The 24,066-nt window shown below is 40.5% G+C and overlaps 1 protein-coding gene across 1 annotated transcript; it reads right to left on the bottom strand.

Moving 5' to 3' along the window:
- Window positions 1-1,114: 1,114 nt before the first annotated feature.
- On the bottom strand, window positions 1,115-23,949 carry TRMT6 (tRNA methyltransferase 6 non-catalytic subunit). The gene is made up of 11 exons (XM_073339687.1): window positions 23,762-23,949; window positions 16,535-16,662; window positions 15,998-16,107; window positions 13,190-13,281; window positions 13,022-13,105; window positions 11,595-11,719; window positions 8,530-8,894; window positions 8,049-8,134; window positions 5,209-5,311; window positions 5,037-5,123; window positions 1,115-2,151 (listed from the first exon to the last, which is right to left on the bottom strand). Exons 1-11 carry the CDS (start codon window positions 23,860-23,862, stop codon window positions 1,978-1,980), a joined length of 1,455 nt encoding a protein of 484 aa, XP_073195788.1. The 5' UTR covers window positions 23,863-23,949; the 3' UTR covers window positions 1,115-1,977.
- Between the last annotated feature and the right edge of the window lie 117 nt (window positions 23,950-24,066).

Here is a 24,066-nt window from a genome sequence, read left to right as displayed (position 1 = left end):
TCAACAGTACCTTAATATTGATCACTTATACAGAGACTTACACCTTCACAGTACTGGAAAAACAACTAATTAAGCATCTCAAGAACTCAATGAATGTGGCAGGTAGGTACCAGTTATGTCTTACGGGTGGGGAAATTGAGGCATACCGCAATGGCAATTTAAACCAACATCACAATGCAGGAAGCAAATGGAGTCAGGATAACTAATGAGCCCTTAACTTCCATCCCCATATCCATCACTCTGGGTCAGCCTGCCTCACTTAGCAGTAATATATATATATGCAATAATTTTAAGCATCTTTGAAAATCTCAACCTCTGTCTTCACTGAATTCAAGTGCATGTGAGAGATAAGGAATTCACCCCACTCTCTGCCCCAAAAAAGTCCTAGAAAAATTAGATTAGATTAAATTCAGCAAGACTCTTTTCCAGATAACTAATTAAAAGGACATTAAGTCACATACTGGAAAATTTTTTTTACTGCTGATTTTCTATTTGTAACACTTAAAATTACTGAAAGATTAGAGGGAACCATTCTCTTTTTCAGTTTACTTTGTGCATATGCCAGCACTTTCTGCAGTCAATTTTGTCATTTCCCCAATATAGTCAGTTTCTTCCAGTTTGTATGGGTCTTTCACTCAGTAACAAGGCAGAATAGGACTGTAAAGGCACAAATTAGCAAAGGGACCTGGAGGCAAAAAAAGCTCAATCTATTGTAGTCATTTTACTTATGATTAATAAATATATATATAACTTCTTTAAAATGCATACTTTATATTTCGATTAGATTATTAGCTAGTAGTATGCCATAAAGTGTTTACCTTGTCAAACTGTGTGCAACACTTTACATTTTAATGTAATCTAAATATTTTTTTAAAATACCTGAAATATAGCTTCCATCCCTGAGCTCTGATTCTCCATTAGGATCTGGAGCCTTGGAATCAAGCAGAAGCCTGCTTGGAGACACATGGGTCTAGTGGTCCATGCTACTGGTTCCTGATACAGGATTTGGGTGTTTTTTGTATCATAACCTCCCTTGCCCCCACCCAAAAGCTTTTTCCCCAAAAAAGAAGAAAATAAAACAAAATGTGTTTCTTTTTAGAAGAAAATTCTTGAGAGTTTAATTGAAATGGCAAATGTGAAGTGTTTTGCAAATTAACAAAAATTCTAGACACATAATACAAAACAGACAAAACAGTAAAATAAATATGGAAATTTTCAAATTTGTCACATTAAAAAAAATAAAAAACCAATACAAATCCAACTTTCAAAAAAAGAAAATATGCAATACTAATAGAAACATTTGGTATTTTAATTTACAAACATACACCTGATGTTCTGCATTTCTTCCTTTCAGGAACAAGAGGCCTAGATGTGACGATTTGGTTTCAATATCCTTCTCTTTCTTTTAATTTTCCCATTACAAATAAAAGTGCATGATTTTGCTGCATTCTTTCTGCTTGGTTAAAAAAGAATCACTTAAAATGGCAGGGTTCTGCATTTGAGAAAGGAGGCAGATTACTGTACAAAATATTTTAATCTGCTGTGGCTGTAAAACAAGAAGCTAAATTAGGTATGTTAATTCAAACCGTACCTCTGTAAAGGACTTCAGAGTCTCATTCATTTCTGCAACAACCAAATAAGATGGTTTAATTAATCCATGAATATCACCCAATAGTTTTTCTCAATGTGATCATCAGAAAATGTTTCTGAAGTTACTGAATTGTCAATGTGTCTGTTGCTTCATTATGTCAACAAAGATGTTCTGACACAATGTTACCCCTAAAATTACTCTCCTCCTTCCTGTCATGTTGTTACCAGAGGAAATGGATAAAATCTTCTCTACAGTACAACTCTGCTTTTGTTGCTAGGTGTGTAACAGGTATATTTTGCTTTGCTGTCAAGAGCATGGAAAGGACATTAGTTACATTACTAACTGTAACACTCCTGAGAACTAAAAGTACATCAATTCTTCAGATGTTAACAATTAAACTCTTTAAGTTTGCGCTTTTTAGATGCTGGCTCTTCATTTTTCTGTGCTTCTAAACTGCTGGCATCGGATTGGACCTTCTCCACGGTGACAGTGATACCTGATAGAATGTATCCCCCACCTCCACTCATCATCAGTTTTGGATGGCTGCGATCTGGCAAGACCTTCACAAAGAAGAAAAACATTTGCTGTGAGGAGTCATTTTCTGTGTGAGCATGTTTTTAAAAAATAAAGAGAATTTAGACAAAACTTTGAGAGACTAGAATCTTTTAGCCATAAACCCAAAGGAGGTCTGAGAAGTGCATTTCTATTATACAAGGATATTTAATCCTTTGGAGGACTGAAACTCCTTTTTCCAGACTCTGGCAATAGAAATACATAGAGCTGTACATTTGCCATGGTGACCAATGGGGAAAAAACAGTTTTGTCATGCAATTACCATAGAAGTTATAAATTCATACACCTAGGTATGTGAAGCAAAAAAATTATCGAAAGTATCACAGGTTTCTTTGTGTTCCCAATCACTGGACCTTTCCAAAAACAGTCCAAAAGCCCCACTGGTCAAACACTCCATATTACTTAAATAGTAAACAACAGTGCCTGTCTATTGCTAGTTTCAAATTCTATCATCTCCATCATTAGTGAATTACCGGAGTGGTATGAAGCTTTAACAGAGATGCTATCTTTACCAAATAAAAAAAATTTCAGTATGAAAAAAATCCTCATTATCAGATATTTATCATATTTCTACTTTGATCGTTTAAAATCATCCCTAGATTTCCCCAAACCAACATACAGAAATTCCTCATTGACTGCAGCTAACCTACAGATGGACAGTCAGTAAAATGCAGGATTCTCCTAACATATGGACAATCTGCTTATAAATCAAAAAGATGTGTGTGCTGATTTAAGACCAAGAGGAACCTCAGATTTGTACTCATCCCCCTTTTTCTCAAGAGGAAAAAAGGAAAATAAAAGAAGCCAGATGGAAGTTTTTCTTGCTTAACACCAGTTTTCACCGTTCAGGTACAGACATGAGACTTGTTGCTACTTTTATTTTGGGAGATGTGCCATATATGACAGTACCCAAAATGCTGACTTTAGATGTTATCATAGATATGTAGGGCTGAAAGGGATTTCAAGAGGTATTCTAGTCCATTCCTCCATGCTGAGGCAGGACCAAGCATACCTAGGTCATCCCTGACAGGTATTTGTCTAACTTGTTCTTATAAACCTCCAGTGACCTGGATTCCACAACCTCATTTGGTAACCTATTCTCGTATTTAAATATCCTTCTAGTTACAACATTTTTTCTAATATCTAACCTAAATCTTCCTTCGTGAAGATTAAGCCAATTATTTCTTGTTCCCCATCGCCACTGATGGTAGGACAATTTGTTACTGTCCTCTTTACAATAGCACTTGACATATTTGAAGATTTATAAGGTCCCCCCTCAGTCTTCTTTTCTTAAGACTAAACAGATTTTTTTTTTTAAAAACAACCTTTTCTCATAGATCAGGTTTCTAAACCTTTTATTATTTTATTGCTCTTCTCTGGACTCTCTAATTTGTCCATATCTTTCTTAAAATGTGGTGTCCAGAATTGGCACAATATCCAGATGAGGCCTCACCAGCGCTGAATAAATTGGGACAATTACTTCCTGTGTCTTAAATACAACACTCCTGTTAATACATCAGAAAGACATTTGCCTTTTTTGCAAGTGCATCACACTGTTGGCTGATATTCAGTGTGTGACCCACTTTAATCCAGAGATTCTTTGCTGCAGTACTACTGCCTAGCCAGTTATTCCCCACTTTTTAGTTGTGCGCTTGATTTTTCCCTTCCTAAGTGTAGTACTTTGCACTTGTTGTTACTAAATTTCATCTTGTTGATTTCAGACCAATTCTCCAATTTATCAAGATTGCTTTGAATTCTAATCCTATCCCTCAAAGTGATTGCAACCCCTCCCAGCTTGGTGTCATCCAGAAATTTTATAACCATCCTCTCCACTCCTTTATTCAAGTCATTAATGCAAATATTGATAGTACGGAATCCAGGACAGATCCCTGTGGGGCCCCAACTAGACAGGTCTTCCCAGTTTGACAGTGAACCCCATTGATAACTCCTTGAGCACAGTTTTGAAACCAGTTGTGTACCCACATTATACTAATTTCATCTAGACCACATTTCCCTAGTTGGCTTTTGGGAATGTCGTGTAGGACTGTGTCAAAACCTACTAAAATCTACAGCTTTCCCCCCAGGCACTAAGTTAGTAACCCTGTTGAAGAAGGAAATTAGGTTAGCTAGCCATGATTTGTTCTTGACAAATCCACGCTGGCTATTTCTTGTTATCCTGTAGGTGCTCACAAACCGATTGTGCAATAATTTGTTCTACTAGCTTTTCAGTTATCGAAGTTAGGCAAACTGGTCTATAATTCCCCAGGTCCTTTTTCTTCTCCTTTTTAAAGATACACTATGTTTGCCCTTCTCCAGTCCTCTGGGATCTCACCCATCCTTCATGAGTTCTTAAAGCAATCACTAATGGTTCTGAGACGGCTTCAGCTAGCTCGTTAAGCATCCTAAGGTGAATTTCATCAGGTCCTGCCATCTTGAGTATATCTAACATACCTAAATATTCTTTATGCTGGTTTATCCTATTCTGGCTCACATTCCTTTCCTCTTGTTGTTAATATTAATCGTGTTAAGCCTGTGGTCACAAATAACCTTTTTAGTGTGAAGGCGGAAGCAAAATAGGGATTGAACACATCATCCTTCTTTCGGTCATCTGTTTTTAGCTGTCCTTCTCTACTATGTAGTGGACCTACATTTTCCTTTGTCCTTCTCTTACTCCTAATGTACTTGGAGAACCTCTTCTTATTGCCTTTCATGTCCCTTGCTATTTATGTTATCCTCCGAACACTGCAGGAATTAGGCACAAGGAGATAACAGTTTGAATTAAAACTACTAATTCATGAGAAGTTGAGTATTTGACAGTATTTTCTACAAGATTGCATTTCCCTGACATATAGGCACTCCCTGCAGCTCTTACCTGATAATTTCGTAGCCAGGTTTCAGAGAGCTTGAGGTTAATAACACCACCTTTTTCTCTCAGCTTTGTGTAACATTCTAATAATGGCTGGAAGAAAAAAAAATGAGTTAACTAAACTTGTCTCAAACTTAAAACACAACAATAACTATAATATATCTTTTTTTTTATTTACCTCTTTATACTGGCAATAGACAACAAAAGGTCTAGATGGAGCAACAAATTCCAGTAAAGAAAGTAACAAAGGAGTTGGATGGAATCTGCTGGCTACAATTAAGCTGTAACAGAAATTGTACAGGTTAGTTTTCTGCTTCCAAAGGGGCAAGAGACTTGTTAAAAACCATCAGTCATCTGAGTGCATTAACCACATAAAATACACTTTTAATTACTATAATGCAGTTCTCTAGAAACAAAGAATCAAAAGTATATTTCCAGTTTTTTAATATTTTATAGACATTAAGGGCATTGGTTTTAATATCTTCTTTGTTGACCAGCTGGTTAGTTTCATTTAGCTAATAATTTTAAAATGCTAGGTTTTTGTACATTTTTTATTCAATTCAAGTTTCGATCCAAATGTAATCTGACAAATCCATATATAAAATCATCATCAAGTAAATAAGAAAGGTCATTCACCATTTTCTAACATACATTTTCTTAAAAAAATTAAGAATCTGAATAAATCTGCAAAAAGAAAAGGAGGACTTGTGGCACCTTAGAGACTAACCAATTTATTTGAGCATAAGCTTTTGTGAGCTACAGCTCACTTCATCGGATGCATAAAGTGGAAAATACAGTGACGAGATTTATATACACACAGACCATGAAAAATGGGTCATATACATTGTAAGGAGAGTGATCACTTAAGATGAGCTATTACCAGCAGAAGAGTGGGGTGGGGGGAGAGAAAACCTTTTGAAGTGATAATCAAGGTGGGCCATTTCCAGCACATTTCCAGGAATTAACAAGAAAGAAACGTGCTGGAAATGGCCCATCTTGATTATCAACGTTCTTGTTAACTCCTGGAAATGTGCTGGAAATGGCCCACCTACTTCCCCAAGGCATGCCACCATCCACTTCACTGTTCTCAGCCTGAGGGAAAGTAGAGGGATGTGGAGGCAGGGCAGGCTAAAGGAAGAATGACATTTGGAATTCTCTCTATGCAAGATTCCAGGAATAGGTTTGCCTCTCAGCAGATGGAAATGTTCAGACTCCTCCCACCAAAACACTCCCTAGTGACTCCCAGACACACTCCTTAAGAAGCTGGTCCCTAAATTATAACACCTTATTACCAGCCATTGTCATAAGTGTCAGACGAGGAAGAAAAAAAAATACCCAAATGATTGAAATGTTAGCTGTATTTCATTGACGATTTTGAATGACCTTTTAAGTAAAAATCCTAAAAAAACCAATATGATCTGGAAAGAGTAAAAAAGGAAACAAGAGATAACCATAAACGTGACTCATTATACCTGAAGATGCTAAGCAATGGAAGAGGGTTTACAATAAGTACACTTCACTGCAGAAAAAATTCAATAGCAAAAATTGGTATTCTAATCCTCCCCAGACCCTCATATATAGTCAAATACATTTATTTATAAGTGCACAAGGTTGACAGTAGTAAAAAAAACCCTATTCAGTCTGTTTAATAAAGCACCATATGCAGACACTGTAGATCACACTGTCGGCAAATATGTAAGAAATTCTTTTTACTGCCCTTCTGTCATTGTGATTGTTTTAGAATAGTAATATGTTTCCACTTTTGTTACTATCTATATCTGATTCTTCATAATAAATATCAAGTGCTTTGTAATGGCAGCCAACTCATGGCACCTAGTGAAAAACACATTAGAATATTTATTATACAGCAAAACGTGAACAAGTGTTTCTTTATAAAACCAAACTAGTCACTATGCACCACACAAACCAACTTTGAAAAACTATTATTTCTACTAACATCTATACTAGGCAAAATAGCCCTCCTCCTAAAAAAATACCAAAAAAACCCCCCCAAAACCAAAACAAAACCTCCACAAATTTAAAAAATGAGAGCAACATACTAAATTCCCTTTTTGTCTAAATCTCTCTTCTACTCCATCATGATATTTTAAATACCTGCAAATATTTCAGACAGATATCCTCAGTATGATCTCTGTAAGTATGAGTAGCATAAAGAAACCAAATAAGCTCCAGAATAAATAATTTTTGGAATTAGATCTTACTTTTCAATCTTCAAGCACTTTTAGCATGAAAAAACTGAATATCAGTGTTGTGAAGTTACAATTAAACTAAGCCAACCTGAGTCACTTAAAGATTCACACTTGTAAAGGTTAGCATGAAAAAATGGCCCTTTGTAGGAAGCATGTATACTGTATTGGCTTTGGGTTTCTAAAATCACATTTGCTATCATCTTTTTATATTAAGTCTTTATATAATTATCAGTTTGGTGCAACCAATTCCGACAAACGCGGATTAAATGAAAAGAAAAAAAAAAGTGTTTCACATGTAGAAGAGAAATGATGTTGTCTAAATGGCGTGGCTACAACTTAGCAAACTGATGATCTAAGGTTTTATTTATCCAGTTGAAACCCACGATTTTAACTGAAATCACCACTTCAAATCTGAAATATATCTGATCCCTTCCTGGAAAGGATACTTATATTTAGTGAGAATTATTACCTCTAGAATCGAGAATCTGACACTTTTTTATAGTGTAGACCACATCTTAATACACTGCTTGTGGCCCATTATCTTCCCCACCTATAATCATAACACATTCCTGGGAAACTATTTTTCCTAGCAAATACTTCAGTATTAAGATGCAGTTGTCCTTTTTGAAGAAAGTGAAGGCAGAGGGACAAGATGAATAAGACACCACACACTGAGTAATTGTGCTATTCCATATAAACTGATGCGTGTTTTCAAGAAGCATAGTTTTCACTTTTATTCCAGAGCAAAAAGCTATGTCCTTCAAAATATTTATATTAAGAATAAAAGTATGGTCTGCAACAAACTCACCCATCAGCATTTTTCTCTTCCAACAAAGCAGCAGTTTCCACTAGTTTTCTCCTCCTTTCTTGTTGTTTTCTTTGTTTTTCCCGAATCTTTGCATACAAGAACAGAAATAAACACTATAAATTGCAAGGATACATCAGATAGCTTTTATGTTTGGATGAACTGTTTTACTTTATGCAGCTCTGTGGTCTTGTATTTACAAAATAATACAACACGCTGAAGCTCCATTTTGATGGATACCAGTCGAGTCTATTTTGGTGGTCCTGATTCAGGGGACAACAGGTTTTAAACCAAGATATATTATTGTAAAATACTTTTCTCCTGCTTTTTCCTCCTCCCAGTTACTGTATAGTTTAAAACTGCACTTTGAGGACTATTAAAAGTTTCACTAACACTTCCATTAATCTTTTCCAAGTTACAATACAGTTTGCTTGTCTATAGTCACAATGACTCCACGGAAAGCTAGTAAAAGACACACACTTACATTTTCTTTATTTCCTTTTTCTTTGCTCTCTTTATATTCTGTATCTTCAGCAGCAAGGTCCATTGTTTCTTGCTCTTCTGTTTCATTGCTCTCCATAACTGCTTCAGTACTGGATTCCTCTTCTGTTTCCTGTATCAAACTCTGCTTCTCATCGAGCGACCCATTGCTTTCTTCTTCTACTGGAACATTATATTCAGGTTCTGAAGGCAAAGTCTCAGAAGAAAATGTTCCAGAGACAAGACTGTCCACTTTGCTGAGAGGGAATTCATAAAGAGTGTTGAAAAAAGATTCTGGAAATCCAAAACAACTTGTGGCTGCTCTAACAGGTCCCCCTCCTGGATACATTTGAATAACGGATCCATAACCTTTAAATACAAAATAAATAAAAGCAAATTTATAAGTAATCAGTGACAGAATCTAGTGCCCTCAAGGAGCTCACTTTCTAAACAGGTCTATCATAATGTTATTGACGGTATCATCACTGCAGGTCTGGGCTCAAATATCAATTTAGAAATAGAGCAATAAGCTGTCTAATATTAATGTAACCTTTGCAAAATTTAATGTGTAAGCAGTTTTTAACTGCCAGGAAAGATGGAGAGTGCCCCACTGAATGGATAATAGGTTACAATTCAGAAGGCACAATGTACCTCTTAAGACCATATATACTTGTTAAGCAAGCATTTAATACTCCTGGGGGAATTCTGAGCCACTGCACGTGCAGAATTTATGTCCTCTGCAGAATTCTTTACCTCCCACAGAAAAATGACTTTGATGGGGAAGAAAAATGATGCCACAAGAGCGGTCATGTGACCCTCCCCAGCTGTATGTTTCAGGTGCCCAGGGCAGCTGGCAGAGAAGTAAATCACTGTTGGGCAGGAGGCAGAACTGGGGAAGACCTAGCTGGTGGCTCCTACCCTTGCGCTGGGCCCAGCTGCTAGTCCCGGCTGGGCTAGGGAGGACAGGATTCCCTCTTCCCCTGCATGGCATCCGGGGCCAGGTCAGACCCATCCCAGATTTCTCCCCCAGCTGCAGGAAGCTCTGCAAACTCCTCCCCTCCTCCCACTTCCTGCACCCATTGCTCCTCAGCTGCACAGGGAGGGATCCCTATACAGAGAGCTGCTCCCCCATCCGCCCAACCCCTGCGCATCCAGACCCCCTTATACCCAGACCTCACCTCCCACTGAGCCTCACCTCCACATTTTATTTGAGAAAATTTGCAGAATTTTAAAATATTGTGCGCAGAATTTTTTACTTTTTGGCACAGAATGGCCTCGGGAGTAGTTTAAGGTTAGCTGTATTCCCCCACGGTATGTGATCAGTGAGCAGCAGTAACTCACTTTAATGACACAGGCATTATAAAAAAATGTGAAACTATTAAAAGAAGCCTGAAAATTTCCTTTGACTCCTTTTTTTTTGTTTGTTTATATCTATCAAATGGTTTGGCTGAAAGATGTAACCTGACTAGTTTAAAGGATATTCAAAAATGCAGTGAGATATATAGCCTCTTCAACATCAAGGTTACTCCACCACAGACAAACATTTATCAAATGTTTATAATTAATTTGGAATTACCACCTCATTCCTTCTGCTTCAGAGAGTAACTCTACTGCCCCAAAGTCACTGGCTAAGGCTGCAGGTTTGTCATGGTGGGAGAAAAGTCATGTATAGCATGATTCCCATTAGTCTGTGGCCATGACTCACCTGGCAGTAGCGGCGCCTGTCCAGTGTGGCTGGGCCCACCTCCCTGCTTCAGATGTTGCAACTTGGCATGTGGGGTTGCAGCACTGTGGCGATTTGGCATGCTGGACCCTCTGTCATGATGAGGGGGACTAAAGCTGAGCTGCACTGCAACCCTGAGCACCAGGTCTCAACGCCCAGAGCAGGGCACTGGGCCTAGCCCCGAGGGACATGAGCCACAGGAGCTGCCACTGCCAGGTAAGCATGGGGCAGGCTCTCTCTCCAGGCCCTCTCTCCAGGCCCCCCGGCCTACCATGCTGGGATCAGGGTTGGTGAGCTGGGGGCAGAGGATGGTGCTGCTGCATGTGGTCGGTGCCCGCACCGAAGCACGAAGAGAACTTTTTAAATCAAAAATCAGGGAGTCACAGTAAATTTAGCAAACCATGACTTCTACTACATTTACTGGGACTGCTCTGTGATTTTTGATTTAAAAAATGCCATGACAAATTTGCAGCCCTATGGGAATTGAAAAGCGGGCTGTCAAAACGTTAAAATAAACCTAACATAACGTGGTGTGTGTTTGTCAGCTAATACACAGGAACCCTGAGTGCTTAGCCATGATGCTGCACCTTGTGCCTCAACACACACCAGGTGTGGGCATATCAGTTGATAAACACCCAGCCCATTACATATTGTTTACTTACATGTCCCATTTACTAACACTTCACTTATTAATAAAGTGTCAAGTTGAATTTTTTAAATAAAAATCCAGTTTGATAGCACTCCCTTAGAAAATAAAATTCTGCACATGCCATTTATGTTATTGTGTAAAATATATGAGGTTTTCCCCCCTTTGCTTCCCTGCTGATATTTATAAAAGGTCTTTTTCAATCTGGCAGGGTGGGCAAGCCCAAGAACATCTCCCACACACTTGGGAGCCCATTGCTGTCTCTCAAATTGCAGTTTTACTGCTGCTGTTATTGGTAACTTTCCCCAGGTCCTGCAAGAGGGAGAGTTTGCACATGGGCTCCCAAAGGCACCTTTGAGAGTGATGTATGAGACAGGAACTGAAATGGATTATCAACACAACACTGAGACGGACTATACACAAAGTGCTGTGACATGTACAAAGCAAACAAAATGAAAAGAGAACATATTTTTCTATGTTCTTTCAGTTGCAGTAACCTTAAGTACAAACTTTTCAAACTGAAATGTGATTTTCAATTAGACTGTGTCCCTTTAAATACCACAGAAAGTACAAGCAAAACATTAAGTGTTGTTTTAAACTAAGATAAAAAGTGTTTTAAAGTAAAGTAAATAAATACTTATTGACTCAGTTTCAAACAAGCATCAGTTTTGTTCTTCGCTAGAGCCGCTGTACTACTTACCTCCCATTCGCTCCATTATGGCACCCAGAACCAAGCCCGCACAGGTTTCCATCACAATCATTTTGTTGCCAGCTCGGATATTTCCCAAAGTCAACATTTGAGCTAGAGTATCATACCGCAAATGGCTAGAAAATAAATGGTTCTTTTACTTTCAGTGCCAAACAGCTTTGTCTAGACTTAAAAGCATTGTGCATCAGCCCATAAAGCTGTCACCAGCAAGAGGCATGTTAAAAAGGAATTGTTCAGGAACTATATCAATGACAGTGAGGGTCAGAGTCCCAGAAGAATACAACTAAGTCTGTTAATCAAGATACACTGAGAACAAAGCGAACATGCAATTAGAAGCAGTGAGGCATTTAGTACACAAAAGTGTTCAGTGGAAGTATTAAAGGGTAGGAGATGAAATGGTGAATATACTGACGCACTGATCTAAATGTGCACCAGCCAGAGTGCAAGTTCTTTCAAATTACTGTATAATTCTCTGAATTATCGTACAGTCAGTTTTGTAAGGACATGAAGTGTCTTTAAAAGCAATTTTATTCCCAATAATGCATACTTTGTAATTATTTTTATAATATTTTCAATTCCCCTCCCCCCCCCGGAGCAGTAGCACCTACAGGCCCCAATCATTAATCAAGGCCCCACTGTGCTAAGTGCTGTATGCATGTAATAAGAAAGTTAGTTGGAGCCCGAAAGAGCTTACAACATGACAAGAGTTAACAGATGAATAAAATAAATGAAGGAGAGAATGGATAAGATTAAAAAAAGAAAAGATAAAAGTTAAACAATCATGACTAACATAGTAAGCAACAGTCTAATCAATAGTCTCAATATCTTATGGTTACTTTATATGATTAAAAAATAATGAATAAGTCCAGGTTGGGAGGAAAAAAAAACCTATACTGAATACCAGTAGGTAATTATTCCATTATATATTTAAATTAAGTCATATGTGGCTTGGTTTGTTTTCAACCCCAACTGCATTTTTAAAATTTCGGAGGGTTCTAGAAAATAATAATTATGTTTTTTAAACTCTGACTTTTTTTTTTTTTTTTACTTTTTCCTTCTTTATTTCTGCTAGGTGGCCCCATTTCTTGGCTGCTGACCCATAATACAGAGGCAGGATCCTGTCTGACCAGAAAGTGGGAACTGGTAGCTCACCAAAATGTGTTCAGCAGCAGTTGAAGGGGGATTTATGTGATGAGGTAAAGAGGTACAATTGGTCTCATATAGATGTTTTACTTTTCTTACCCAGTCCAAGGGGATATTAGTTCCTCAATTATTTTTCATTATTTAGAAATTTTGTATTGACAGGAAAAAACTAAATGTATAAATCATCATTTTTAATTAGTAACTTTAAAAATTCATGTTTCCAATCATACTTTAAAAATGCATCTTCACATTTACTTCTTTTAAAATATACTTACTTGATTTTCCCAGGTTCCCTTGCATAGTACATTGTTGAAAGAATGCGGGTAGATGGCTTTACAATTGTAATAACTGCCTCATATCTGTAAGTAAAAGCACAGTAATATTCTTAAAGCTCAACAAATTAAAGAACTACTAAACTTCCCTGTCTTGTGAACTTAACTTACTTTTTCTTCTTCTTCTTTATGTACTTATCTTGGGCAAATTCTGTTTTGCCTCGAAACGTTGTACTGTTCTCTATTAATTGTTGAATTATTTCCTTGAAAAAGAGATTCAAGATTATTTTTATTGTATCTGGTTATTTCCCACTTATTTCACACACAATATATTTAATATTTTAACACACAATATTTTAAGGGAGGCGTTAACATAAGAAACATTTCTCACTCACTACAGATTTATGCATGCAGTTGCCACTAACATCAACGAAAGTTTGCACGGTAAATTCCTGCTCATTATTGGGGCAAATAAGACATCTGTCTCTTTCAACAGTACCATGTAATTGCAAATAGGAATTAAAAAAAACCCCAAAAAACAGCACAAATGGAGAGACATTCTTTCAAGAAATAATGCCAGCTTAAAAATTATATTGTGAGAATGTTGTTCTTTAGGGCAGGCACTAAAGGGTGTGTGTATAATGCCTAGCAAAATGAAGCACTGATCCTGACAGTTGCTACCACAATGTAAATATATGGCAATCTACTATTGTTAACACCACCGCCTAAGATCACAGTAACTGAAATAGAAAAGAGACACCATATTTTCAGTTTGTTTACTTTAGGCAATTGATAACACTTTGTATATAGTCAATTTCATAGATTTCCCTGTAGAGTCAGTTTCCTCTGTATGAGTCTCATGCAAAGTTACAGAGGAGAGAAAAATATTTTAAAAGTAGGAAAATGTAACAAAAAAATCACTACAATTGGCAGGGAATCTCATGGACATGCATAGTATTTGAAACTAATTTTAACTCATTTTTAAAAAATTAACTAGATTTCTAATTAATAGTGTCCCTTTAATGTATTTTGGGTGATGGAGGTGGCAGGAAAAGCATTAATTTAGGGAGTTTGGGCAATTTGTTTTTAAACATTTTCTAAAGCGACAACAGAACCGTTTTCTAATTTCAAGTAACACATACACATGCCGTTCAAATCTATATTAAAGGAAGTCTACCAAAGGAAATGGTGGAAACCTGCTACCAATAGACATTTAAACGTCTAGACATAACACTAAGGAAGAAAATTAAAACTGCCAGGAACAAGTCTGTTCTGACAAAGAAATTGGGCTAGATGGCTTTTTCCAATCACTAACTCTATAATTCTGTGAAACATGAAGCAGTTTTCTTCTTCCAGTGTACATGACAATCTGTGCCACTCTACCACCAGCCCCACCTATAATAAAGCGGTTGCACTTTCAGAAGATCTCTGCTCTGTATTGGGCATCTAAATTAAGTGGCCAGTTTTTCCAGAAGTGGGCACACTGCGTCTAGAGGGCAAGGCTGACTGGGACAGGCCCCTCCCCGGAGCGTGCACGCGACCCATGCACACAAGCAACATGAGAGCTGCTTTGAACAGTCGCAAACAGGAAGATAAAACTGGACCTTGCAAGGAGAATATAGCAAGTTTAATCAATATAAACATAAGAGATCCCCCAAACTCTACTAGAAAGGAAACAATGGAAATTTGAAAGTTTTATATAATGAAGGGTATGTCTACACTGCAATTAAACACCCATGACTGGGCCTTTTCAGCTGACTCAGGCTTGCAGGGCTGTTTAATTGCAGATTAGATGTTTGGGTTTGGGCTGGAGCCCCGAGGAGGGTCCCAGACCCCAGGTTTCAGCCCGAGCCCGAATGTCTACACCGCAATTAAACAGGTCCACAATTCCAAGTCAGCTGACATGGGCCAGCCGTGGGTGTTTAATTGCAGTGTAGACATACCCAAAACATAGGAGAGATCATTAATTAAACACTTTAAAATCCCTTTATCAGTTGCTACCATAGTATGAAATTGGGTAATTCCTTCTTCAAGGAAGCAAAATTAACATCTTGAGAATGTTTAATTTTAACACTTAGCTATGCAGATGCATATAGAAATAAATTTATCAATGAAGTCTGCTTTCTAGGTACGACCTAAAACAGGGATTGGCAATATTTGGCATGCAGCCTGCCAGGGTAAGCCCCCGGTGGGCCGGACTGGTTTGTTTACCTGCCGCATCCGCAGGTTTGGCGGATCGCGGCTCCCACTGGCCGCAGTTCGCTGCTCCAGGCCAATGAGGGCTGCGGGAAGCGGCAACCAGCACATCCCTTAGCCCGTGCCGCTTCCCGCAGCCCCCATTGGCCTGGAGCGGCGAACTGCGGCCAGTGGGAGCCGCGATCGGCCGAATCTGCAGACATGGCAGGTAAACAAACTGGCCCGGCCCGCCAGGGGGCTTACCCTGGTGGGCTGCATACCAAACATTGACCTAAAAGTATGTGGTACTATATTCACATTAACATCTGCATACTTTCACATCCCTAACTCTTTCTTGGACCTCCGATAGTTATATATCATTGTATGACATTTAATATACATCTGTACTATGAAAATATTTGCAATATGTATCTAACCCTATTTAAGTGAAGTTCAAAACTGAATGAAAATACTGTGCACATTATGTACATTTTTTCTGATGTTCTGGGTTCCTCCCCCGTTTCTTTTGATGTCATGACAATTCTTAATGTGATAAAAGTTCACAAATCATGTTCCTTTTTAACTGTACAATTGTCAACTTAAATGAAAGACTTTCCAGAAAATACGGTCTTTGTAAAAATACATTTTAAGAAGCTATGTAGAAAGGGAAAGTAAAACAGAATGCCATAAAGAAAAAGTACTGAAGTTTGACTTTCTACTAAAATTTAAAAAATGGCCCTAATTCATAAACTCAAATACAATCATGAGGGTAGCACAGAAATGACATCAAAACCTTAATGTTACCTGTCCTTTAATACCCTTGTCCTTCAAAGCCTTTATGTCATCATGAGTCAGTTTTTGAGACTTTCCATCATCAACTATGTTACGATTATCTGTACCTGCTTCTTTTGTTTCTAAAGAAAAAGGATATAAATTTGTAAAATACTCTAGCTTTAAATATTTTTTACTGGAGACATGTATGATTTTAATTTCACAGAAAGCAGACTACAAGGATTCATCCCACACGCTTAGTGGCTTTGCGTTAAGTTTCCTAAGCAATCAGCTAACCATAATATATAAAATAAAGATAAAGTATGTCTTTACCAATGTTAAAGATCAAGTACTCTTACACCAATATTAAAAACCTTTCTTTACTTTTCATAGTACTATTGAAATATTAGCACTGCAGGACAAAACAATGCACCTTGTGACAGAAAAAAAATGTCTACTGAAAGTTCATAAAATTCTTAATGGAAAAATAATCTCTCTCTTTGTTCTCAGTAAGGAAGCCATTTACTTGCCAACAGTTTTTTCCAATCACAAGTCAATCCCGTCAAATACCTGTGGTAGTCTCTTCCATCTTTTTCTTTGGCTGAAGGCTCCCACCACTAGATACCTCAAATGTCGTTCCATAAATATGTCCAATGGCATTATCCAGATAGAACCACTGCTTTTCGAAAATAACTTTTCTGAAATAATTTTTAAAACTAAATTAATAAAAAATAATCATTCATTCCAGTATCAATTTGCCCAAGAGACTGAGATAGTGTTAAAACCTAATTACAATTAAACATAGTACTATAAAATTCAAGTTCAAATATAATGTCCTATAAGTGTAGTAAATAAGTGTTTATTATCACTATCTATACATCCATGCTAGCATGAAACTGACCAGGAGTGCAGCAAACTTAAAGGACCAAAGAAATTGAGATAAAAAGAAAAAAAATTCAGTTCACAGAAGTATTAACAACATGCTGATTGCCAAGGTAACATAGCAGGATGTAGTAATGGTATGTCTTGAATTAGGTTTTAGAATAAGAATTGGGTCAAAAATGTCAGCATGAAAATGGAGGAATACAGCAAAAATAGGGTAAATTTGGGGCCTGTCACTCAGAAAGGAAAGCTGAGTGGACACTTAGAAATCCATAAATCTTGCAGTGTCCCTTTGAAAGAACTTTAGCAAAGACTTGGAGAGAAGGTCTACGAAACAGGTGGAAAGACTAGTTTTCCCAACACACACTCAAATAAGTGCAAATTATCATCTCCCTACAGATAAGATAGTATAGAATCATAGAATATCAGGGTTGGAAGGGACCCCAGAAGGTCATCAAGTCCAACCCCCTGCTCAAAGCAGGACCAATCCCAAACTAAATCATCCCAGCCAGGGCTTTGTCAAGCCTGACCTTAAAAACCTCTAAGGAAGGAGATTCTACCACCTCCCTAGGTAACGCATTCCAGTGTTTCACCACCCTCATAGTGAAAAAGTTTTTCCTAATATCCAATCTAAACCTTCCCCACTGCAACTTGAGACCATTACTCCTCGTTCTGTCATCTGCTACCATTGAGAACAGTCTAGAGCCATCCTCTTTGGAACCCCCTTTCAGGTAGTTGAAAGCAGCTATCATATCCCACCTCATTCTTCTCTTCTGCAGGCTAAACAATCCCAGCTCCCTCAGCCTCTCCTCATAACTCATGTGTTCCAGTCCCCTAATAATTTTTGTTGCCCTTCGCTGGACTCTCTCCAATTTATCCACATCCTTCTTGAAGTGTGGGGCCCAAAACTGAACACAGTACTCCAGATGAGGCCTCACCAATGTCGAATAGAGGGGAACGATCACGTCCCTCGATCTGCTCGCTATGCCCCTACTTATACATCCCAAAATGCCATTGGCCTTCTTGGCAACAAGGGCACACTGCTGACTCATATCCAGCTTCTCGTCCACTGTCACCCCTAGGTCCTTTTCCGCAGAACTGCTGCCTAGCCATTCGGTCCCTAGTCTGTAGCTGTGCATTGGGTTCTTCCGTCCTAAGTGCAGGACCCTGCACTTATCCTTATTGAACCTCATCAGATTTCTTTTGGCCCAATCCTCCAATTTGTCTAGGTCTTTCTGTATCCTATCCCTCCCCTCCAGCGTATCTACCACTCCTCCCAGTTTAGTATCATCCGCAAATTTGCTGAGAGTGCAGTCCACACCATCCTCCCGATCATTTATGAAGATATTGAACAAAACCGGCCCCAGGACCGACCCTTGGGGTACTCCACTTGATACCGGCTGCCAACTAGACATGGAGCCATTGATCACTACCCGTTGAGCCCGACAATCTAGCCAGCTTTCTACCCACCTTATAGTGCATTCATCCAGCCCATACTTCCTTAACTTGCTGACAAGAATACTGTGGGAGACCGTGTCAAAAGCTTTGCTAAAGTCAAGAAACAATACATCCACTGCTTTCCCTTCATCCACAGAACCAGTAATCTCATCATAAAAGGCGATTAGATTAGTCAGGCATGACCTTCCCTTGGTGAATCCATGCTGGCTGTTCCTGATCACTTTCCTCTCATGCAAGTGCTTCAGGATTGATTCTTTGAGGACCTGCTCCATGATTTTTCCAGGGACTGAGGTGAGGCTGACTGGCCTGTAGTTCCCAGGATCCTTCTTCTTCCCTTTTTTAAAGATTGGCACTACATTAGCCTTTTTCCAGTCATCCGGGACTTCCCCGGTTCGCCACGAGTTTTCAAAGATAATGGCCAGTGGCTCTGCAATCACAGCCGCCAATTCCTTCAGCACTCTCGGATGCAACTCGTCCGGCCCCATGGACTTGTGCACATCCAGCTTTTCTAAATAGTCCCTAACCACCTCTATCTCCACCGAGGGCTGGCCATCTCTTCCCCATTTTGTGATGCCCAGCGCAGCAGTCTGGGAGCTGACCTTGTTAGTGAAAACAGAGGCAAAAAAAGCATTGAGTACATTAGCTTTTTCCACATCCTCTGTCACTAGGTTGCCTCCCTCATTCAGTAAGGGGCCCACACATTCCTTGGCTTTCTTCTTGTTGCCAACATACCTGAAGAAACCCTTCTTGTTACTCTTAACATCTCTTGCTAGCTGCAGCTCCAGGTGCGATTTGGCCCTCCTGATATCATTCCTACATGCCCGAGCAATATTTTTATACTCTTCCCTGGTCATATGTCCAACCTTCCACTTCTTGTAAGCTTCTTTTTTATGTTTAAGATCCGCTAGGATTTCACCGTTAAGCCAAGCTGGTCGCCTGCCATATTTACTATTCTTTCGACTCATCGGGATGGTTTGTCCCTGTAACCTCAACAGGGATTCCTTGAAATACAGCCAGCTCTCCTGGACTCCTTTCCCCTTCAAGTTAGTCCCCCAGGGGATCCTGGCCATCCGTTCCCTGAGGGAGTCGAAGTCTGCTTTCCTGAAGTCCAGGGTCCGTATCCTGCTGCTTACCTTTCTTCCCTGCGTCAGGATCCTGAACTCAACCAACTCATGGTCACTGCCTCCCAGATTCCCATCCACTTTTGCTTCCCCCACTAATTCTACCCGGTTTGTGAGCAGCAGGTCAAGAAAAGCGCCCCCCCTAGTTGGCTCCTCTAGCACTTGCGCCAGGAAATTGTCCCCTACGCTTTCCAAAAACTTCCTGGATTGTCTATGCGCCGCTGTACTGCTCTCCCAGCAGATATCAGGAAAATTAAAGTCACCCATGAGAATCAGGGCATGCGATCTAGTAGCTTCTGTGAGCTGCCGGAAGAAAGCCTCATCTACCTCATCCCCCTGGTCCGGTGGTCTATAGCAGACTCCCACCACTACATCACTCTTGTTGCACACACTTCTAAACTTAATCCAGAGACACTCAGGTTTTTCTGCAGTTTCGTACCGGAGCTCTGAGCAGTCATACTGCTCCCTTACATACAGGGCTACTCCCCCACCTTTTCTGCCCTGCCTGTCCTTCCTGAACAGTTTATAACCATCCATGACCGTACTCCAGTCATGTGAGTTATCCCACCAAGTCTCTGTATTAAGGGAACCTTGCATTTTGGTTTAACCTCGGAGATTTAAAAAAAAATCAAACAACAAAATTACTCCTTGAGGCCCTAATCCTGCAAGCTGATCTGTGTAAATGGAACTCTATGCTGAGCAGAGCCTCGCTCATTTAGCAATATACCTATCAGTTTCTGTGCCATACATAGGTTGGTATCCAGACTGTCTCTTACCATGTCAATGAAACACAAATAGGACCAAGTTTTCAGATAGAAAAAACAAAGCAAAGAAACATTAAATTCTTTCAAGTACCAGAGGGGTAGCCATGTTGGTCTGGATCTGTAAAAATGGTATGCATCCGACCAAGTGGGTATTCACCCACAAAAGCTTATGCTCCAATACGTCTGTTAGTTTATAAGGTGCCACAGCACTCTGCCATTAAATTCTTTGACATTCTAACACTCCTTTGCTTGGAATTCATAATTCATATACATTTTTAAGTGTGCAATGATTACTGTACTTCCAAATGCAATCAAATATTTAAATCAACCATGCAAACATAATAAAAACTATAATGGTCCAAATACAAAATTTACTTGTGTTTTCATCTTAATAATGGCAAGGAAAAAACTAATGGTATTTTAGTTGCTTACCTAAATTATTCGCTTGCCCCTGGGCAACAGGTAAATAGAATTTTGCAAGGTTAAGTACTAGAAAGGCTATGATTTAATAAAAGCCAAGCAAATGTGTCCTCGTAGTTCATGGTAATGCATTCGTAGACAGAATACCTACACAGAATTCATAAGCCTGAAGTCAGACTTTGAATTTGCTGACTCATCAGTTTGTGAAATAAAATAACCTGCTTAATGCTGAAGTTATTTAATTTCCTGTAGCAATATTGGTTCTTACTGATATCTTGTGTTTTCATTTATAATTTGGGTTGGGAATGGGGAAGAGACTGCTGGAAATTGAATGTAAAAAATGTCTATGACTTTTGGGATTTAATAAAAGATTTTAATAACAGTGCTGTGTAATAGTAACAAAGATTTATTATTTTACAGTTAATGCTACTTGGCAGCTTTTGAAAAACACACAAGTCCACAGTCATCTGCTGGAGTGGCAAGAGCTGAAGACACATATGGAAGTAATCTGGACACTACTCCAGGCAGTGGTTTTCGACCAGGGGTCTGGGGCCCACTGTGGGGGCTGCAAGCAGGTTTCAGGTCTGCCAAAATAAACCAGAGAGCAGAGCCAGTGTTAGACTCACTGGGGCCAAAGCCCGAGCCCCAATGCCCAGGGCTGAAGCCGAAGCTTGAGCAACTTAGCTTTGCGGGCCCCAGGCAATTGCCCTGCTTGCTACTCTCTAATGCCAGCCCTGGCTTTTAATCTACTGGATATGCAGAAAGAGTTGTTGGAGCACAGGTGGGCCATGGGGTGGGGGGCTCAGAAAAAGTTTAAGAACCCCTGCTTTTGGTGGTGGCATTCTCCACTTCCTCCACAGGGAACAGGTAGGAGGCCCCTCTTCCTAGGCATCTTCACCAAAACAGTGGCATCTGTACACCACAGCAGAAATAGCTGGCTTTCTCCCACTACCTGAAAAGCAGTGACAGGACTGAAGCAGTCTCTCTGCACAATCAGGAAGATGTCACTGTATCTCCATCAAAACTGATATCCCTTTGCTGTGCAAATGCAATACTCTCCAATGTAAGACAAATTTATCCCTTTCATTGAGATTATTTCAGATTCTCTGCGAGCAATTAACTGCTACTCTTCATCCACTTTGCACAGATGTACCAGGCATACAGTGAACACACAGTAACTAAGTTCTCCTTATACCTGGCCGTTTTTCTTATAACAACATAACCAGAAGCCTCCTTGCCCCGATAGGGCTCTCTGGCACAGAAGGCAAGCCTGGGGTAGGACGCAGTCCTACATCCTGGTCACCACAACAGCCCAGAGTTGCAGCTAACTTGCAAATTAATTAGAGCTGTCCCTGAGGTTACTCTACTGTACCAGGCGCCAAAGCAGACTCTGACAGCCCCAGATTTGTGACAGTGCACTGCCTCCTTTTTCTTGGTCCCTGCACTGGGCTCAGCATCAGAGTAGGGATGAACTGGTACTTCTGTCTCAACAGATTCAACACAACATTGATTTGCAGTCAGTTCATACTAGGAAAGCTAGTTTACAACCAGAGTAACTAGAAACTTACAAAAATCACGGCACTTGCCCAGAGAAGATTGCTACTCAATCTTGGCAAGTGGATTTTTCCAGCCCTGCTTCTTGGTATGAAGATTTTGCTCTTAATGAAATAACACTCTACCTAAGTATGATGTTTTTAGCAATTATTTTTTAAAATTCAACACTAACTTATCCCAACAATTTGTCTAAGAATTTAAGAGTGATATGTAGACTCTCTTAGCAAGACAGCAATACAGGGAAGAAGGTAAGTAGTACATCTGCAGACGTGACAGAGAGGGGAAACAAACTTCAGGAGTCCCACCTATCAGTCTTCTGTTTTAACCAGTTATCCACTTTAACAGAGAAGGCAAATGGTATTACACATAAAATCTGCCTCCTGGATGTGTTTTTTCTCTTTCCTGTCAAAGTCACATTCTGTGCATAACAGTGGTTTTCAGGACCAATTCTGAAAGAGCAAGCCTAACTTGAAAAGTGACCAGAGCTTGAGAAACTGACTTTCCCATAGTGAGCAACAAAACCTTCTACATACATGCAGTGATGTATTCCTAAATCTGCAGTCTGCTCCAGAGGCTCTGTTAAGTATTCATAGCTGCAGAGCAAACACAAAGTATTGCCAGTTTTTTCCCCCCACCACTGGTATCCTGTCACCAAAGCCAAGGTGCTAGGGCAGAGAAAGGTTGAGTAGCAGACCCCAGCCACCCCACATAACTCCCCAAACACACACCTTTGCTGCAGCCAGGAGCATCTATGGCAGGATAGGGGACAGAGAGAGGGCTTCTTCTCTACTTTGCAACACTATGAACAAATATGAGCATGCAAAGTATTTCAAAGTTATCAGATAGACAACTGGACATTAATAGAGGATGCAGACCGTAAAAGGAGGGGCAACTATTTCCCAACAGCTACAGGGAGAGAGGTTGATTTCTCACCTGTGCACTGCCGTTGAACAATGGCTACCTCCCCGCCACTACCTTCTGATCTCTCTCTCTCTGGCTATTAAATGTCTGGAGGTGGGAGGGGGGCAAGGAAGAGAGACTGGGCAGGACTGAGAGGAGGAGTTAGAAAAGTACTACTGATCGAGCAAAGTTTTGAGGGAAGGGCAGAACAAGATACAGGGAGGAGGAGGAGGACAGCAATGTTGAGAAAGACACACAGGGTGCGGAGGACGAGAGATGGGAGAGAGGAAACGGACACAGGGCAAGAGGGAAAAGATGCACGTTATCAAGGGCATTTTTAAACAGAAAGTAACACGTGCTTCTGCTGGCGGCTTCTCTTCCTCCCTGGTGCCAGCAGAAGGGAGTGTCACGCCCGGGAGCTGTGCCCAGCGGCAGCCAGGTCCGAGCCCGGACCGCGCCAGGGACAAGGAGGAGCCCGAGGGCCCGCAGCACTGGGGTCACCGCGACGGGCCGCAGGGCGGGCTGTGCCCGGCCGCGGCCCCACCAAGGTGTCACCGGGACGGCCGGACACGGAGCCGCGCTGCGGGGAGCGCCTCGCCCAGCCGGCGGCGCTATCGGGGCGGGGTGGGGGGCGCAGTACCGGGACAGCGACGGCAGGGAACAGGGCGGCCGGGGTGCGGGAGCGGGACCCGACCCACCTCCGCCTCAGCACGAGCACCGCCTTGAAGACCTCGTCCCGCTTGAGCACGGCGCAGTCCCCCTCGCGGATGCGCAGCCCTGGCTTCGCGCTCTCTTCCATGGCCCCGCGCGCGCGCACCCCCCCAACCACTCAGCCGTTGCCGGTTCCGTTTGCCGTCTGCCTGGGGGGGTGGGGCCCTCGCGCCACTTCCGGTAAGGACCCGCACTGCGCACGCGCTGCGAACTCAGACCTAAGTTCTCATTGGTGGCGGCCGGATGCGCAGGCGCAGAGTTGTTTCTCTCTGCGGAGGGGGGGGAAAGGGAA

The sequence above is a fragment of the Lepidochelys kempii genome, chromosome 3 (genome assembly GCF_965140265.1).
Source record: "Lepidochelys kempii isolate rLepKem1 chromosome 3, rLepKem1.hap2, whole genome shotgun sequence".
Taxonomy (NCBI): Eukaryota; Metazoa; Chordata; order Testudines; family Cheloniidae; genus Lepidochelys; species Lepidochelys kempii.
The sequence above is the reverse complement of the archived record's forward strand: the minus strand, read 5'-3'. Positions and strand labels throughout refer to the sequence as shown.

What these genes read in the sequence shown, in the direction of transcription:
- TRMT6 (XM_073339687.1), bottom strand. Translation starts at nt 23,862, where the DNA reads ATGGAAGAGAGCGCGAAGCCAGGGCTGCGCATCCGCGAGGGGGACTGC. An exon ending in ATAAAGAAGAAGAAGAAAAA is followed by an intron (nt 13,106 to 13,189) that starts GTAAGTTAAGTT and finishes TTTTACTTACAG; the next exon opens with ATATGAGGCAGTTATTACAA. An exon ending in CCTGGCTACGAAATTATCAG is followed by an intron (nt 2,152 to 5,036) that starts GTAAGAGCTGCA and finishes TTCTTTGTGAAG; the next exon opens with GTCTTGCCAGATCGCAGCCA.